Source organism: Scaptodrosophila lebanonensis, unplaced genomic scaffold, assembly GCF_003285725.1.
Source record: "Scaptodrosophila lebanonensis strain 11010-0011.00,11010-0021.00 unplaced genomic scaffold, SlebRS2 tig00001415-arrow-pilon, whole genome shotgun sequence".
Taxonomy (NCBI): Eukaryota; Metazoa; Arthropoda; class Insecta; order Diptera; family Drosophilidae; genus Scaptodrosophila; species Scaptodrosophila lebanonensis.
The window spans coordinates 12,881,232-12,900,124 of NW_022060742.1; the positions used below are offsets into that span (position 1 = coordinate 12,881,232).

At 34.3% G+C, this 18,893-nt stretch overlaps 1 protein-coding gene across 1 annotated transcript; it reads right to left on the reverse strand.

Annotated features, from left to right (window-relative positions):
• Window positions 1–1,541: 1,541 nt before the first annotated feature.
• LOC115632839 (glyceraldehyde-3-phosphate dehydrogenase GAPCP1, chloroplastic-like) lies at window positions 1,542–15,824 on the reverse strand. The gene is made up of 3 exons (XM_030530095.1): window positions 15,560–15,824; window positions 15,454–15,498; window positions 1,542–1,942 (listed from the first exon to the last, which is right to left on the reverse strand). The coding sequence occupies exons 1-3, from the start codon at window positions 15,822–15,824 to the stop codon at window positions 1,542–1,544; spliced, it is 711 nt and encodes a 236-aa protein (XP_030385955.1).
• Between the last annotated feature and the right edge of the window lie 3,069 nt (window positions 15,825–18,893).

Below are 18,893 nucleotides of genomic sequence, written 5' to 3' on the forward strand. Positions count from 1 at the left end.
ATATAAAAATGTTAATTTTTCTCTTTTTTCATTGTTGGTTGTTGGTTGCTCGCTGTCATTCGTTCTTTGCATCGAAGTTTATCTGTTTGTGTTGTCTCTTTATTCTCTTTTTTTTGTTTTGTGCACATATCGCACGCATTTCAATTATCGACATTTCAGTGACTTTTATTGAATTTATTTGGCTGGCCCAGCAACGACACGTTTACTTGTTTCGCATACGTTTGGTTTTTATTTCAATTTTTTTTTTTGTATATAAAAAGCAACACCTTCAACTTGTTGAAGAAGAAAAAAAACAACACTTAACGACATATGTCGCGATTGCTGTTAATTTAATGTAATTGATTTTGTTTTAAAAGGGCATCAATTATTATTGTCACAGAGCTTGTGGGTCTTTGGTGCGTGAGTCTCAGCGAAAAATAAACAGTAAATAGTTGTTAGTATGGGTTAGAGGGCTGTATGAAAGCATTCAGAAGCGAAAATTAACGAAATTTGTTTGAGTTTGAATGCAAGAATGTCTACCTGGCGGTTGAATTATCAATTTATTGATAAATTATTCACTATTTGTTTAGTGCAAATCATTCGCTGGGCTTTTTGCCTTGGAAATGCATGCAGCCACGCAGGCCTCTAGTACGAACATAATTTACACATGAGTCGTTGTTTTAAGGCAGCCTTGGAGCCTTCAGTGGCATTGGCTGAATATCTGAATCTAGCTTTATATTTATATAAAATAGTTACGTAAATATGTACGCAATAAAGCTCTGCATGTGTAGATATTAAATAATATGAATCAATACATATTTAACCCATGAAATTTAATTTGCTTTAATGTTCATTATATTCATTCCCTTTATCAGATTTCAAGCCCCAAGTTTATTAAACAATGCTCTATTATCGAAACGAATGAGCACAGTTCGGGCTTAATGAATGAGTAAAAAAGAAAACAGTAGATGGTATCAATACAAAATATATATTAGAGTTCTGCATGACTAAATCTGTAAATAATGTAAATAGCAATGAACATAGATTCAACTAAAGTTACGTATTGCGCAGTATTTATTCAAATTGAAGATTTAAAAGTATTTTACAATGAATATGTAAATATGCATTTGTGTATATCACCATAAGTCAATAAAAAGGATTGCGTTCACCGTTCATTTGGACTAGCTGGAAGTTCTGCAGAGAGTCGTGGCGAGTCGGAATTATATAAACATAGGCATATTATAAATACAGGTTCACATTTCACATTCATACAGGTTCACATTCATTTTAAGAACCTTAATAAAGGCAAGACAATGTACAGGAGGTTAGTTAAAATTCTTAAGAAGTGTTAAATTAAACTCTTTCAAATAATGTTCCTATTTGGTTCGTAATCCATTGTTAAAAGCTGACTTTAAGTTGTAATTTCCATTTGTCTGTGTCTAACGGGGGTTTTTTTTTATTCAAATAGTTGTAAGCAACTATGAATTCCTTTCCAAGCTGGTGTCAATTCTGAGTTGGCGTAAGCTGCAGCCTTTTTGTATATATATATATTTTTTTTTAAATTATCCAATGTTTATTTTGGGGACCTCAGTAATCGTTACAATGTATTCAGCACCAGTCGCGGCCCAGTCGTTTTTGTTGGGATTCATTTTGTTGAGTACCTTGATCTGTTGGTCGTTAACAATTAGGAAACCATCTTTAGTGGATACGGTACCCAGGATATTTTCTTGGTCGAAATCGGACTGCAATATGTAAGCCATATAGTTCACATCAATGAAAGGATCGTTGACAGCGACCACAGAGTCGCCTCTTTCAATGGCAGCACGCAAAACTAGGCGACCGATGCGACCAAATCCGTTAATACCGATTTTAGTTCCGGAAGCTGTTGGCTCTTGTTGTAGTTGTGTTGCCCTTTTTTTTCTGTTCAATTCGTTCGCAGGCAACGGACTATTTTCCTGAGCTGCTGAAAAGAAAATATTTCTAATTGTTAAAAGTTATTATTATTTTGAAATATGAAAATAAATGATTTTACCCTTCTTAATAAGTGATCGATGATCCTTTTTGATTAGTATTATTAATCAGCTGATTATTGTTCAAAAGTTATGGAACGAATTAGTTAACCTTTCAACCTTGTTCTCTTTGATTTGAAGTATATGATTTTTTAATAAATAGCTTAGTAGAAAGAGGTTGCGAAGAAAAGAAAAAGTTATTCGTTTTCCATTATTTGCACTTCAAAGAGTTTTAGTTTCCTACTTAAACCGATTACATATCAGGCAGCCAACGTGTTAAGCAGTTACTCAATCGATAAGCCCAAACTGCTTGCAATTTTTTAATGTTACGTATGATAAATACAATTATGAAATATTCAAAGTATATAGTACCTCAAGACTCAAAGAAAAATTGTCAGTAATGGTTGTTTCTATTCAAAACCATTTCAAATATCCATGACTTCGCTCCACATGCAGAGCACTAACTTGTAGGAATAAAGCATTTATTAATGTAAAAACTACATTAAAAACTTTACGAAAAACAGATTACAATATTTGCCGAGCACTCAATGTCCTTTGGTGCCAAGTCAATACGCGTAATATATAAGTAAGTACATATGTACAAAATATCTTTTGAAATGTACACAGCCAGATGGCACTCCATGTCACTTCCTCCCCAGTATGCTCCACAACTGGCGGAATTAGCTCTCAGTTGGCAACGCCTACGAGTGCAAATATTGAGGAAAGTCAAGCAGGCAGGCAGGCAGGCAGACAAAACTTATGCCTGACTGTCTAAGACTCAGAGACTCTCGCCTTCAGCCCCAAGAACGAAGTTGTGAAGGAAGGGAAAGCCTTTTGATTGTGAAGCGACCCGCTCCAAAACACTTGGCAGACAACATTTCATCAAAATTTCTACTTGCTCAAATTTTTCTCACAACCCACTCTGACTCTTGACTCTTGTTATTTTTGGCAATTTGTTTGTTTGCCAATTGTCTGCCGTTATGCTTATCCTTTTTGTGCCTGGACCCGATTTAATAAGATTTCATTTCTCCGGCTTTCTCTCTTCAAGTAAAATTAACATAATTTTCATAAGTAGATTTTTATAGTTGAATGCACCTCGCTCGAAGCACTTCAGAAACTTTAAATACAATTGGGTGAAAACTTTTTGATGCCATTGAACCCGAACGGACACTAAACGTGCAATCGAAACGCGTGCACAATGATAAGGCATCTAAAATTGTATCTATAAAAGACTCTCGGAACACACGAGTATTACAGCCCTGCCCATAGCAAATGCCAATTCTTTTTGGTGTTTTGCCGACGGTCATTTGCAATTTCGTTTGCCTCTCAATTGTGTGACAAAAATTATTATGCCAGTTTCATGCTTCGATTGCAGATGGGAAGAAAATAATACAAAAAAACCAAAAAAAAAAAAAAAAAAAAAAAAAAAAAAAAAAAAAATGAAGGGAAGCGAAGAATATGCAAATAAGAAATGCTTCGCTAACCCACAGAACCAGCAAACAGCTCAGTGCTATTTTCGAGGTTAAGGTCTTCAAATGCGATTCATTCCAATCAAAATGTATGTAGCGTCGCTGAGGTAACGCTACAGAATAATTCAGTTACATACTCGAATTAGAAATTCTACTTGTAGATTGACCGTAAGAGAATTATGATATAATCATAAAAAGTGCTTATAAATTCTTATATACACTTTGCTTCACACAGTTCAATGAACTAAAATGGGAATATTTTGTAATTAGAATTTGATTTATTTTCCAATATAACTATGCCCTGGTAGCTATCATAAATCCAATTTGAAGGTATTTCAAAATGTTATTTCTTATTTTTCCATATCTTTTTCATTTACGTGTCGTATTTATTTTTAAGCCCACTCCCTCATTTCCTATGCTATCCCAGTAGCCAACACTTCATTCGTTTTCTTAATTTCTTTCGATTCTTTACCGTTGCCCCAATCTACAGGGTACACAATTAGCATATCTAACCCACTTTTTAAATATACATATACTTGTATGTGTATTTTCTTTTTCATATTATTTGTCTAAATTCAAAATTATTGCAAATTGTTTAGCATTGATCCGGGTATTTGGGTTTTTTGTTTGTCGTTGGTTCGTTTCGGTTCCTATTTTTTCGATCTACTTTGTTTATTTTTGGGTATTCCACAAAGAACTTTATTTATTTGCCATTTATATACGGATTTTTGGTAAAGTTTTTTTTAGATTGTAATTCTTTATTTTTGCTTCGACACGGTTCTGAGTCATCAAAATGTATGTACATTATGTGGATCACAATGCAAATGATTGCGTTGCTTTGTCAAAAGAATAAAGTAGAAGGAAAATATTTAATTATAGCAGACTGGAGGAACTACAAAAACCTATCCTTACATCAGAATTACTGTTGAAGCAGAGATCGATAATTTATGATAGGAATAAACGGTAGTAAAAAAGTACTTAAATTTAACAATTATTTCAGTGTTATATAAGAAAATAGATTTTAAATCTACACCAAAACTTTATATTTAATTTCCTTCAGATCTAATATAACAAATATCATTTATTTGAATTTTATAAGTAAAATAGATTCTAAATGTACACAAAAGTTAAAAATTAAGTTCCTTTAGATCTAATATAACAAATATCAAAGAATACTAATCGAGTACAGACTACCTCCACTTTTAGGCAGCTCTTACAAACTTCTAACTATCTCTAGTAGTGGACAGCTTGCAACCGAATCAACGGACAGTATGAACTGGTCTAGTCTTAATGTTTTACAAATGAAAACAAATCGTTTATCTCAATGTACTGCTATCATAAAAATAATCATCTCCAATCATTTTCAGAGAACTTAGCCGAGTGTAAAAAAATACATCATCTGCGTTGCAAAGTATATACGATTTTAAAAAATCTTTCTGTTGAAATGCAATAAATCATTGATTTGTTTATTTTTGTTTGTATTTCCATTAATCGCAACGGAGGTTTTGGATAAATTTAGGTACTATTTCGACCGCAACTTCCGCAATTACGAACATTACTCATCACTTTAAAATGATCCTTAATTGAAATTTAAATTTAATGAGAGTTTAATGAATGCTACATTTTTATTCTTTCTGGTGATTGCTTTGAAAATAAATACTTAAATATTTCAAAAATAACATACATAACAGAAATATTCGCAATAGCATTTTTAATAACAAGGCTTTTCTTTTCAATTTCTTTACTTACTGCATGCGAATTTAAATGATAGCAGAGTATTTATGGCCCATCCTTTTTCATTTATGTTTAAAGTTGATTTACTCACATGAGTAATTTTAAAGCCAATTCCACAATTTAAACGGCCAGTAGCCACAAGCCATTTCGCACCATTGCATACCATAAAATGTGCATAAAAATCGCTCGTTTCTCAAAATTTATTTGTTCCTGCACGCAAATTGCCAGCTTCCATGCCATACAAGTCTGCCAGAGACCGACACCGGCACAGAACCTATTGCAATTGCTACACATTTTTACATAAATTTACGCTATGCCAACAGTCTAAACTCAAACTAAAACCCAGGCCCGATCCCAATCCCAATCCCAGTCCCAATTCCAAGTCCCTCCGGCCCACTGTGCATCAGCACCTTAATAATATGCAGGCCGTTAGCATTTTTTGTGCGCCTTCGCCGTCGTTTTATGAGTTTTAATGCCAAAGCGACGCTCAGCTCCTTTGGGTCGCCTCCGTTGTCCTTCATCTGCATGTTGCCTTGTCTACCTTTTGAGCAATTTTTTAAGCCGGAAATCCACTTTCAATTGTTTGTGCTTAAGGATGAGTTGGGGGCCCGATGCGTCGCAGCAGTCGCTGCCTGGAGGTTTACATATTGCTCATTTCGATGGGAGGAGCTCCCTCGCCTTATTGCCGCTGTCTGTTGAAGTGTAAACATTTTCACAGTAGGTGTAAATAAAACCTTGTTGAATGCCGCCGGCCAACGTTCTCAGCATTTGACGGAAGTCAGCGAAAATGTCTCCTATGGGGGTTTCGTTTGCGTTTATTTTGATTGTTTTGCTGATTGTTTGTCTTTTGTATGAGCGAAGCGCGCTTCTTTGGTTTTGCATTTTTGTCAACAAATTACATTTTATTAATATAAATAATTGGGAAAATGTGCACAGAATTGTTAAAAAGGAAATAGAAAATAACTTTTTTCGTTCAATGCTCAAGGGGAAAAACGATGGCTATGAGAATTAAATGAAGTTCATAGCTAAAAGCATTGTCAACACTTCAAAAAATACTCAAATAAGTTAATTCAGTCTTAACTACAGATGCTCAGTATTAAACATAGTGATCAGACACTATTTTTATTAAAGATGGGCAGACTAGGTTAAAAAGATGATATACGTGTTAGGAATATTGATTTCCTATTTTCTTCTTTGGAATTCCGAATAATTTCGATTAATCGCAGAAGTGATTTTTTTTTTAGATTCTTGATATCTTTGACAAAAAACCATTTTGTTGTATTGTTAAGGATGCTTGGAGACCTCAAAAAGTTGTTTATTTATTTACTTTACTAAGGTTACAAAATAAGCTCTTATAAGAACAACAAAAATCCACCCAAATTTCCAATTATATCTAATGATCCCTCTGACATGTTGGCGGAATTTTAGTTGCTATCCGGTTATGCCCATACTATATTTATACCCATACTATACCTATAAAGAAATCCAACACAGAAAACCAACAGAAATCTGGTAGAGCTTACAGATGAGGTTCTGGGAATCATTTCGATTTGAAATACTGATTCAAAACTATAATAATAGGGAAAACAATCCACCCTTGTCGCTTTTACAGTTCTTTAAATTAAATTAACTTTGTTGTACCAATTATTTTTATGGCAGCTATATTACATAGTTTTTCGACTTTGATTAAATTTTAGATAATTGTAAGACACTATACAAAACTCATTCAATTAGTTCACTATATTACTATAAGCAAGAAATTTTTAGTAAGGTTGATACTTGCACCGATCGGCAGCTATATAAAATAATGTGGATATACTTGTATATATATATGGATTAGACAATTCTACATACAAAGTTGAATGTCTCTAGCTGTTTGGGTTGAAAATTTCCCGTTGCTCATACTTTCTATAAGTTGGGGTCTGCCACGCCTCCTTCTGCCTTCTCCTGCTACACACATTTGGTATTTAGAGTTTAACTTTTTAACACTTCGGGTGCAGGTTATAAAAAACCTGATGTTATCTATTTAAGTCAGGATGCTTTTGTCTTGTGGAAGCATGAAATATTATTTTTTGTATGACTGTATGGCTTCAACTATATTAAGCGATTATTTGTAAGCACATTGTTTATGCTTTTGCTCTAAGAACTCAACGAACTTTGCTTAAAACCAATCACCCAAAATTTTCAACACACATAATGGCCAGTACATACGAGTATAGATAATTGCCCATAATGAGCGACAGCTTAGCCTCGCACACAACAATTTAGTTTAATCACATTACAATAACAATAACAACAACAGCAACAACAAAAGCAAAGACAATGACAGCAATTTGTTTAAAGTATTGCGATTAAAACGAAAATGTTGTTGTTTATTTTTAAGAGATATTTGCACGCCACACATTGTTGGTCGGTTGAAGAGCTCATTAAGTTTGATAAATAAAAGTGGTCGCTCGGTTGGGCAACGGATGTCGGTTGTCCCTATATTCATGCATATATTTGGTTCACACTCGTATATATGTAAATATGAGAGCACGCTGTTGGTGTGCAAGTGTTTATACATTAATGGAAACAACTCAATAACTTCAAATAAATGAATAAAAACTTGCAATGGAAAATGGTTGGAAATCGATCAAATCCGTTAACACTGTGATTATAATTTTTGCAAATGGTGCTTTAGTTTCTGCATTTCTTTAGCTTTCATTTCATATGTTTGTACCATAGGAACATTTAATAAATAAATAAAAATAAATGTTTGTAAATTCAATAAATATTGCTTATGAATTTATGTATAACTTTTATAAATTTTTAGATCGGTGTGATAGTCCTTTCTTATTCCTTTTTTTGGGGTTCGTTCAATTTGATTTTATAGAATTTCTTGGCTCTGCTATTACTATGTATTTTAGATACTAGATGCCAATTTTTTTCTGCTGCAATATTTATTTATATCTTAAAATGTTATTCACATAGGTTGTGATTTTTTTTAACAACTAAAAACATGATTATTTCCCATTGTGCGGTACTTGCTTTTAAGCACACTGCATTTAACGTGTGTTGGCAGCAGGAAAGGAGTTAACTGGCATGGCCGGGAGGAAAGCATCCCCATGTGTGGTGTCTATTTAATTACAATTGTCGCCGCAATCGGAATCTGTGTCCGTGTTGCGTTCAGCACACACCCTGCCACTCATTTGGTCATCTCATTTGGGGGCCGGACACCAGAAATGCGGCAATTAACACGCAGCTGTGGGCTTTGCACGCAGGACATGGCTGTTGTGTCCGTAGCGGGCCAGGCTCTGGCTCAGGTCCATGTCCAGGCCCAGGGCTTTATCAATGTGGCCGCACATTTTGCGCGATTATTTTTATGCTCAATTATTGTTAAATATTTTACAAAATGTATGGGATATTTACGCAACGTTCGGCGCTTGCAAAATCGCAATGTCCTCGCCATCGATGTCATGAGCTACGTGCATGTCCCTAATGAGATTGCAATTATTTGGTCATAAATTTTTATTATATACTCGTATATCGACTTTAAAGTTCATGCACTTTTATGGCACATTTTTAATGCTAAACTTTTGTAATCCTCGAAAATGTATACACAATTGCTCATTGATGGCATTTAATTTGAAATTATTTTTTAATGAATTGTCCGGCAAGTGAATTGCTAATTTATCGTGGACGAAATGTATCCAATCTAATTAATGTTGATATTTAATGAATTTTTAGTGCTTAAAAACATCGAAGCGTTTATCAAATTGTGTGTTTTAATTGGAAATGTTAAATTACATGTACATTTTTCATGAACAATTTTGCTGCTTACAGTGCATTTAATGGCTACAACAAACTGTTTTCTACTTACTTTTTATAAATGTTTGTTTGTTTTAAAACTCAATGAAGTACAGAAAAGTCAACATTAAGGAGTAAATCTTCTGCCAATGCGAGGATATGAGACAATTTATGGAAAAAATGAGTGAAAAATTAATAAAAGGGGCAAATCAACCATCCGATTTCCCACCTCACCGTAACAATTATTGAAATTTTTAATTAAAATATAGCAATTTGAAGTTTTCCTTTGTATTATCTTATAATCTTGTTGGCTTAAATAAAATACTATTGTTTTTAAAAAATTAAATTTTAACTAAAATGTATTTAAAATACAGGAATTTAAAGTCTTCCTACTGTTAGGACTCTTTATGAATGCCTAAGTAAACAAACAATGAACATTTTAAGTCTTGACATTTTAATATCTTATGATGATCATTAATTTTTTGGCAAATTTTGTATTTTGTATTTATTGTTTAATTAGTTATTTTTGAAGTCTTGGGTACTACTTAACTCAGTGAATAAATTGCACTTTTTGTACGTCTTGGCTTTTTAAATACTCAAACATTTTTATTTTCAAAGAATTATTGAGATTCAGATCTGTGCTTTTTTTCCTGGGGGCGTCAAGCAATCGAAGGGATAGAGAATTAGATTGTGGCATGTTTGCAACATGATCAAGATCTTTCAGACATACATATATAATGAAAGGCTTACTGCACTAACAGAATTGAAATGAAATGAACAATTTGAAATAAATATAAAACAAAATACGAAAAAAAGAATCCTTGGGCCAACAAAATCTAGCTCATGTCTAACAATGAGACGCTGTTGGGATATTTAAAATAAACCACACTAAGCTTTGAGCTAACAACTGTCAAAAACAAAACCTTTCACAATAATGCTAGTGAGAAGTTCGCTGTAATTAAAATCTTGCTTATAACTTTAAATAAATATGAAAACAATAGCAGTGTGACCGCACCAGCATGGAAACTTTACATTTTTCGACTGACACCAAACCGCAAGAGGAAGCTGAAAAGTTGGGTTTTTTGCAGCAAGTGACCTCAGTTTATAGTAGCATGAAGACCTCAATAGTTCGGCAACAAGCACTCACAATGAGTTCCAGAAGTCAAGCAAAAGAAAAGGGAACACAATTTAAAAACCAAAACAAGAGGCTAACGCAAAACTACAATAGAAAGTGTGCGCTGCTGACAATGTGGCCAAGAACAAACAGCATAGTGAAGCGAAGTATGACATGACTGCACAGCATACAAAGGACATGGCAGGAACATCCGCAAGTCGGAAGTGCAGCACGATGTTCGGGCTGAGGCTGAGGCTAAGGCTGAGGCAATCAAATGGAAGCAAAAAGTTGTGCTTTAAGAATTTGCACTTCAAATGCAATTGTTTTTTAAATCACGCAGCATACTTTTAGGCCGTAGTGTGAAATAACAAAAATACTTTGAAGCGAGAAGCGAGGCATCAAGCAACGAGCACGTTGCCTACTGGCAGGCGTAGCAGCATTGCGCAAATATTGAACAACATTGGCTGCGAATATTGAAATACTTGCAACCGGCATTGTCTGTGCCTCCGACACATGCTTCCCCAACACCCCTCCCGACCAGGGCTTGGCCACATTATTTGTCTTTGGTTTGGTGCCAACACACACACACACACACACACATGGACGCACACTATTTTTATAGCCTGTACCCAAAGGGTGAAAGGCTATACTAGTTTTGTGCGCATGTATGTAACACACAGAAGGAGGCGTGGCAGACCCCACAAAGTATATATATTCTTGATCAGGATGAGAAGCCGAGTCGATATAGCCTTGTCCGTCCGTCCGTCTGTCCGTCTGTCCGTCTGTCCGTCTGTCCGTCTGTCCGTATGAACGCAAGGATCTCAGAAAGTATAAGAGCTAGAATAACCAAACTTGGTTTCCATATTCTCCTAAGACCGAGAAAGTACGAGTTTGAGTTTTTTTTCGATGCACCCCCCCACTCCCCCGCAATTCATGTTTTTTCTTATAACTTCCGTAATTCTCGGAATTTTGAAATCAATTTTGGTAGGTACATCCAGTTAGTACTAATGTGTCCGTGTGCCAAATTTCATCATGATAGGTCAATTCTGAAGAAAGTTATAGCCATAAGTAAAATCGCTGCTCATGCGCTGCCTGCAGCTCTGTCGGCAGCGCTGCCCGCAGCTGTTGTTGTTGTTGCTGCTTTGGTTCAACTTTGTGCTGCATACATACACGCATATAAACACGCATAGGTACGTGATGTAAATGTATGCTGTTAAAACTAAACATAAACATATATTCTAATTTAATTTAATTAATTAATTCATTAATTTTTTTTAATAATTTAATTTTTTTTTTAATTTTTTTTTTTTTTAATTTTTCTTTTTTTGTGGAGAGTACAGGCTATTTTACTGTCGGGCTTGCTCGACTGTAGCGTTCTATCTTGTTATTGTCTGTGCCCCTTTCTTGCGCACTGCACAGTGGTTGCAATTATCAATAGCTTGAACATAAGAAATTTATGCAGAAAATTGAGAATTGTTCTGGAATTACGAAATGTAAAAAATCCGAAAATTTGTTACCCTAACAATCATTTCAATTAATAATTAATAATTACTGATGATTACAATTATTACAATAGTGATATCGTTTTTTTTTATTTGTGAATTTTAGTTAAATAATTACCTGTGATTTTTTTGTTTTGTTAAAAAATAGTTAAATGGCTGTAATCATAAACATTCTCCCGAGACTAATCATTAATATTCAATCTTAAGTCACAAATGTTAATTACATGCGGAATGCGCCCATTGCATTGCATTGTGAAAAATGAAACAAGTAAAAAAGCTAAAGTCGGGTGTCCCGACATTGAAATACTCTGTACATATGTTTACTAATTTAAAAAATTTACTAGAAAAAAAAAGAAAATTTTAAAAAATTTAATCGATTTTACCATTCTCGGTATTCGAACTCACGTAAAGGGTGTATAATTGCACATTTACATAGCAATTGCGTCTGTGTGAGTGTATGTATGTTCATGCGCGTCTATTTGTGTCTGTGTAAGCATTTTCGCAGTCAACCAAACAGCAACATCAACAACAGCCGCGGGCAGCGCTTGAGCAGCGCTTGAGCAGCGCTGCAGCAGCGCTGCATCAGCAAATATATTTATGGCTATAACTTCTTGTTAAATCGGTCTATCATAATGAAATTTGGCATACGGACACATAATAACCAACTGGGGGTATTTCCAAAATTAGTTAGTTCGAAATTCCAAGAATTACGGGAGTTAGAGAAAATCGCATTTGCGGGGGAGAGGGGGGAGGGAGGGAAATTCCAAAATATACATTTTCTGCGTATTCACACAAGGCACCTTCGACTAAAATTTGGTGTTCCTAGGTCTTATGGTCTCTGAGATATAGGCGATTATACGAATGGAAAATCGGAAAAACCCCCATAGAGGGGAAGTGGGGGGGAAAATCAAAAAAATAAAACAAACTCGTATAGAATACACACATAACGCATCTTTGTGCAAAATTTTGTGTCTCTATCTCTTATAGTCTCTGAGATCCAGGTGTTCATACGGACGGAGAGACGGACAGACAGACAGACAGGGCTAGATCGACTCGTCTTGTCACGCTGATCAAGAATATATATACTTTGTGGGGTCTGCCACGCCTCCTTCTGCCTGTTACATTTTTCAGCTCCCGCAAACCTAATATACTCTTGTACATTTCATGTACAGAGTATAAAAATAAATCGTTTAAAATATTGTAAAAATAAAAAATATTGTTAAATAAACTTCAATAAGGTATACAACAATATAGAATCCCACTTTTCATTGCAAAATTTATATTTGATTTATGATGCAACTGATCACCTCTCAAAAAAAAACAATTTTTGTTTCACTTTTGAAATGAAAGAAGGAGGTGTTGCTACAATCGAGCAAGATCGATAATGTTGTACCCTGTAACCCAAAAAATGTAAACTGATAAATGCGCATAAGAAGAGAACAAAGATAAAGAAGAAGATTGATCTGCTAATTCAGTTGGTGGGTGTAGTTCTCGAGTAAAATTGTTTTTCCGAGACGATTAACAAATTTCTATGAAATTTCAAATCAAGTATGATAATGGTTTAAAAATTAGTATATAATATAGCTTTTGAAAATTTTGACAGTATTGAAAAATTGTGGACCTGAATAGGCATGGAACATCATTAATCCATATAATCCATAATAAAATAATACATACATATAAAGTAAACTCATGTTGGCTAGGAATTTTGAGGGTCTAAGTGCCTACGAACTTTGGAAAATGTCAATTCAGCCGGATTCTACATTTATGCGTTCATTTATGTCTACATTGAATTGTCTTGTCATGCTAATAAATAATATATCTATGGGTTCGCACTAACCCTATTCTAAATACAGGGTATACAAATGACTACCTCGGAATCCAATTGTAGTAACTTAAATATTTTTTTAGAAAATTAGGTATGTTAAAAAAATCTTGTTGGTGAAATGGTTTAAAATGTTTTCGCCGCTGAGAAACTATTTTGGCCCACTGTTCTTCATTGGCTTTGGTTTGTTTGTGCAAACGCTGGCAGCATTTTGTTTGCAACTGCATTTTAAGCATCGCCAAAGTCAAAAAATTTATTGCAATCACGCACAGGATTTGTCGCTTTGGCTTTTGCGGTGGGCGCAGCAAAACAAAAAACAAAGTGCAGAAAAAGTAAAGGGGGGAAAAAAAGAAACATTGGCCACAATTTTTGCCAAAAACCGCAAAATGTTGCAGCAGGCAAATCCAAACTTTACGTCCATTAAATTTCCAGCTGATTGTTGAGCATTTATTAATGGTAGTGGCTGTGTCGGCCGCTCCATCAAAGTAAAATGTTTTAATTGCGGCACGCTGGCAAATTAAAAGCAATAACAACAAGAACAGTGCCAGCGACAACAACATTATCTACACAGCAAAATATTATAGACTGTTAATTAAAATATTATAATACTATATAAGGATGAAAGGATTCCAAAAAGATTTGGAAAATAATTTTTTTTTGTCCTAAAAATATACAATTTAGCTAGAATCAAATTTTGAAAACTAAACGATAGGCTCATAGGAATAAATTAAAATTAAATCGATTGCAATTTGTTGATTGTTTGGTTTTTTTCTCAGTGTACTGCTTTTGCCGCCGCAGTTGTTGGTCATTACAAATTATTGGCAGGCTTGAAAAGGCAATGCGCCAAAAGCAAAAACTGAAAATTAATTTTGAATTCTGGGGCTGTTTGTGGCAATTAATTTAACACTCGGTTTTGCCGTATTTGCGGTTAACCCACAGTAGCCCTGCGCCATGTTCTTTCTTCTGTTTCATGTTTATGACTCCAATTGTACGTTGCATTGCCAGTTGCGCGATTCTGGTCGGGCAATACCGATTTTAATAAATGGCATTTGGCGTAGTAGTTGAGGTTGCCGCACAAAAAATTAAATTAATGAAAATGTTCACTGTGAGTAATTCGTAGGCATTAATTGTTTGTTAAATATGATGTATTCTTATATATAAATTGTAGAAATGAATAGTCCATAAGTGTACAAAAATTTAAAGAATAAATAGGTGGCTTTAAAAGTAATGATTTCTTTAAGTTTTATTGAGATTAATCGCAAAAAAGATGTGACCAGAGCTTTTTAAACATTGCATGGCCTCTGGATATTTATGTAAACAAACTTTCCCATTATTATAATGAAGAAATTTTTAAGCATGTAGGATGCTACAGTAGTCAAATGAATGTTTGTTAATTAACTAAAAGTGTTTTTATGATAACTTCAAAAACAAAGTATTTATTGAAAGGTCGGTGGGCAACTGCTATGACAGCAAAGATTTAGTCGGCTGATCCGGTTGGTATTGAATAATAATATCCGTGCAGGGATAATAGCAGATATTCTGCCTCTAACTTGAAATAATTGCCTAATGGAATGTTATGACCCCGCTCATATCAGAAGTGCAAATAATAAGATGTACTGGGTAATCAAAAAATAACAAATACATCAATAATTCGTAGTCAATAAATCGAAAACTATTAATAAAATCCGAAGGATCTCCCCAGAAGATCCCTTGTGTAAAATATCGAATTTCATAAAATACATTTCATTTGTCATATTTAATTCATATATAGTATTATAAAATATATATATTATATAGTATTGACAAATAGTTTAAAGCAGATCTACAAGAGATTTTTTTTTAATTCCCACTTTATTCAATCGGCCATAGGTAAGGAAAAAAGGAATAACAAATAATTATAAACTGTAACAATGGCATGAAACTTCAATTCCTCAGATTGAAAAAATCTTGATTTCAGGATCTTCCTAAGCAACTGAAAATAATAGTTAAACTAAAATGCGAATTTAAAAATCTAGTAAATATATTTTGGACTTACCACCATTAAGCAATGCACACTCTTCGTCACTCACAATAGTCAGTGCTAGAGGAAACCAAAGAAATAAGTTAGAAATTTTCAAATGTTAAAACTAAAACCGACTTACGTTGACTAAAAAGCGCCTCTTGGATGCAAGATAGAAAAACAAAGGTGTTATAGGAATTGAGCACTTGGCATTTGGTGCCGTCCGAGGAATTAATTATGGTGCCAACAGGACTACATGCAGCTTCCAGTCCTCTATCGATACATTGTACAAAGGCGCCCAACAAGCCCGAGACAGGACTCGGTGGTGCCATTATGGCTTCAGCGCCCGGCATAATGGAATGCCCGAAAACACAGAACAGACCAACAAAGAATGCCAATTTGTACATTTTGATTAAATAATAACTTGCGAATGATATCTGCTGCCTAGATGCTCTGGTCTTTTATATGAAAAATGTTTTTTTTTTTTTTTGGATCAAACATTTTTAAGTAAAACAATATTTTGTTTGTAGACAAGTGTTTGCTTCAGGTTTTTTCTTTTACACAAATTAAAATGTAAATTTAAATAACAGATGCAACGCTATTGTTATAATCAATTGAGACATTTCTATCTTTTACCTTTTTTATGAACCATGTATTTATTTATGCATTATTTGAGCAAGTGGATGCAAATGTCATTGGCATTTGACAATGTCACAATTTTTGGAAACGTTATAAAATTTTGAGCTGATTATCTTGTCATATAAAATTGATTTAACAATTTCGATCATATTGGTTTTTCCTAAAAGACGAAAAGGCGATTGCTTTAATTAAATGCACTTTTAGCACTTTATTTGCCTTCCTGGTGTGTTAATACATAAATTAAAATAAATATCTGAAATACATTCCCACAAATGTGCATGTATTATTATTTATATAATAGGCAATGCTATAGCCTGTACCCAAAGGATAAATGAGTCTACTAGGGGAGAGGCGTGAAGGATATCATAAAATATATATTCTTGATCAGTATAGTAGCAAGGATCTCAAGAAGTATTAAAACTACAAACTGCCTCTGTTTCACTGCCACAGCTCTCGTAATTGTTTACTTTGGTGGATTAATCGTATACGTCCTCTTCTCAAAACTCATTGTGAGTAATCAACTGTTGTGTCTGCATTAATGGTTGATGTTGTATAATCAACAGATAAGTTTTGATCAAAAATAATGAAAAGTTAACAATAAATTATGAACTCTAGCTTAATTAAACTACGTTGCTGCACAAAATGAGAGATAATCATGCATTTTGTAAATAAACCCTTTTTTCTTACTGCAATACACTCTCGCAAATTATTTAATTTACGTAATTGCCGAAATATATCTACTTAACTTTATAATAATTGAAAAATCCGCTTAACGATGGGGCTCAAAAAAAAAAAAAAAACAACCGAACAACAACAAAAACGAAAAGAAACAAGAAATTTATAAACTCGACGTAAACGCCAAAAGCAAAAAGAAGACGCATAAGAAATCGCGGAGGAGGGAACATAAATCCATTGAAAGCGACACAACAGACGGCGATGAGCGTCGCGATAGGACGCCAAAGTTTTCTTTAACAACATTTGTAGCCAACGTCTGTCTGCCGGAGGCCAGGCAGTGAGCTGCGGGCCAAAAGGCGCAGAAGGAAAAAAATTACTCACACACTCGAGCAGGGACTTGAGAGTGGAGAGTAGCGTTGGACAACAGTTGCTCGGCCATTGGTTGCTATCTTATCGTGATTTTTCACGTCCAACGCAGCGAACGGCTTTCCCTTCTTCATTTTCTCCACCTTCTCCATCTGCTCCTGCAAGTTTTTCTTGGCGGCAGTTTCTTTTGCTAATGAAAACGCAGGCAAAGCGCACAAGGAAATGAAGTGGAAAGGCAGTGCGCTTGATTAGGCGACGTCTGCTATATTGGACGTGGGCGTGCCACGCCCACTCAGAAGAGTTCAGCTCAGTTTAGTTCAGGCCAACCACAACGTCGTCTGACATCTAGTCTGATATATGGCTGGACATGCATGAAAATCGGTTTTTGTGTTGCACATTGCACAATGTCCTGACAAAGTTGCCCCATTTCTCGTCCCTTTCGCATGCCTTGCGGTCAGTTTTCTTGCAGACTAAGATGCCAGTTGAGGGACACTAATGCGCCTAACGGTCATTCGAGCATGCCGGCCCCGGCGGGCATGCACGCCGACGTGTTGACTTCGGGCAGCGGCGTCTGCAAAAGTTGCAGCTTGTGGGTGGAACCCTACAGAAGCCCTCTTATCTGTGACGTCGCACGCCACCCTGTGATTATGAAAGTGGCTTTTCATTGTTTCTTTTCTTTTCTTTTTTTTTCCTGAAATGGAGCTTTACAGCTTAAGGGCCTTCGAAATTTAAAAAAGGTGATTTTTTAAAGAAAACATCCGAGAGCAATTAGTCTGCAAGATTTCTTGGCTAAGTGATGCGAAGAAAAACTGCAAGCGGATAAGGCTGAATAAAAGACATTTTTCAAATAGGTACACAAATTGTTCAGTCTTGGTTATATAAATTTTTTAATATTTTCCTAAGATGTCCTCTGATACTATAGCGTTATTATTATTATTATTGAGTTGAGAAATTTTAGAAATTCTTAAATCAACCGGAAGTTTTGACTATAAGCAGATAATAAACTAGTGATATAGCTCCAAAATTAAAATCGGTTTTGAATAATGGAAACCAAGTTCAAGGAGGCTATACCTAATGCCTCGATGTTTCTGAAAAGTTTTGACAATAAGTAAATAATAAACTAGTGAAATGAAAATCGGTTTTGAATAACTGAAATCAAATTCAAGGAAGGTATTTTTAATGCCGCGTTTCTGAAAATTTAAAATTAATGCATAGATTTGTTAACAAATTTATGGTAAAAGTTCTATACTGCAATAAATATAATAATTAATAATTTATATTATAATAAAAAGGCTCATTTTTTATAAATTAATATTTTAAAGAAAGAACAAAGCGAAGCAGTATAGCATGTGCTTATTTTTGAATTAAAATCCAAGGATTTTATAAATAGTTGTATTAAGTATATAACAAATACAATAATTTGTTTTTTATGAAAACAAAGGCTGTAAAAGAATAATTTTTAGTTCAAGTAATTTTAAATATACATGAATTTCGTTACTCATTGATTAAAAATGAAATAAAGAAAATAATTTCGTCGCGAAATTTGAAAACCATTTATGACTAATGAAGACTCGGTGCGTTCCACTATTGCTATATGGATTGAAAGCTGAGCACTTTTGTAAATTTAATATAATTTTATTTCAGAAGTATGGCGAAGTATATAGAAAGAAATGCAATAATAAAAAATAAACACGGAAATATGTATAATTTTTTAACCCACCGCCAAGTAACCAATCAAGTTCAAGCTACATAAAATGACAGTTTTATGAAACTAGTCAAGCTTTAGTAAAAAAAGC

Coding starts and splice junctions, on each gene's coding strand:
- LOC115632839 (XM_030530095.1), bottom strand. CDS start 15,824: ATGTACAAATTGGCATTCTTTGTTGGTCTGTTCTGTGTTTTCGGGCAT. Junction 15,499..15,559: donor AGAGGCGCTTTTTAGTCAAC/GTAAGTCGGTTT, acceptor GGTTTCCTCTAG/CACTGACTATTGTGAGTGAC. Junction 1,943..15,453: donor GTGTGCATTGCTTAATGGTG/GTAAGTCCAAAA, acceptor TTTTCTTTTCAG/CAGCTCAGGAAAATAGTCCG.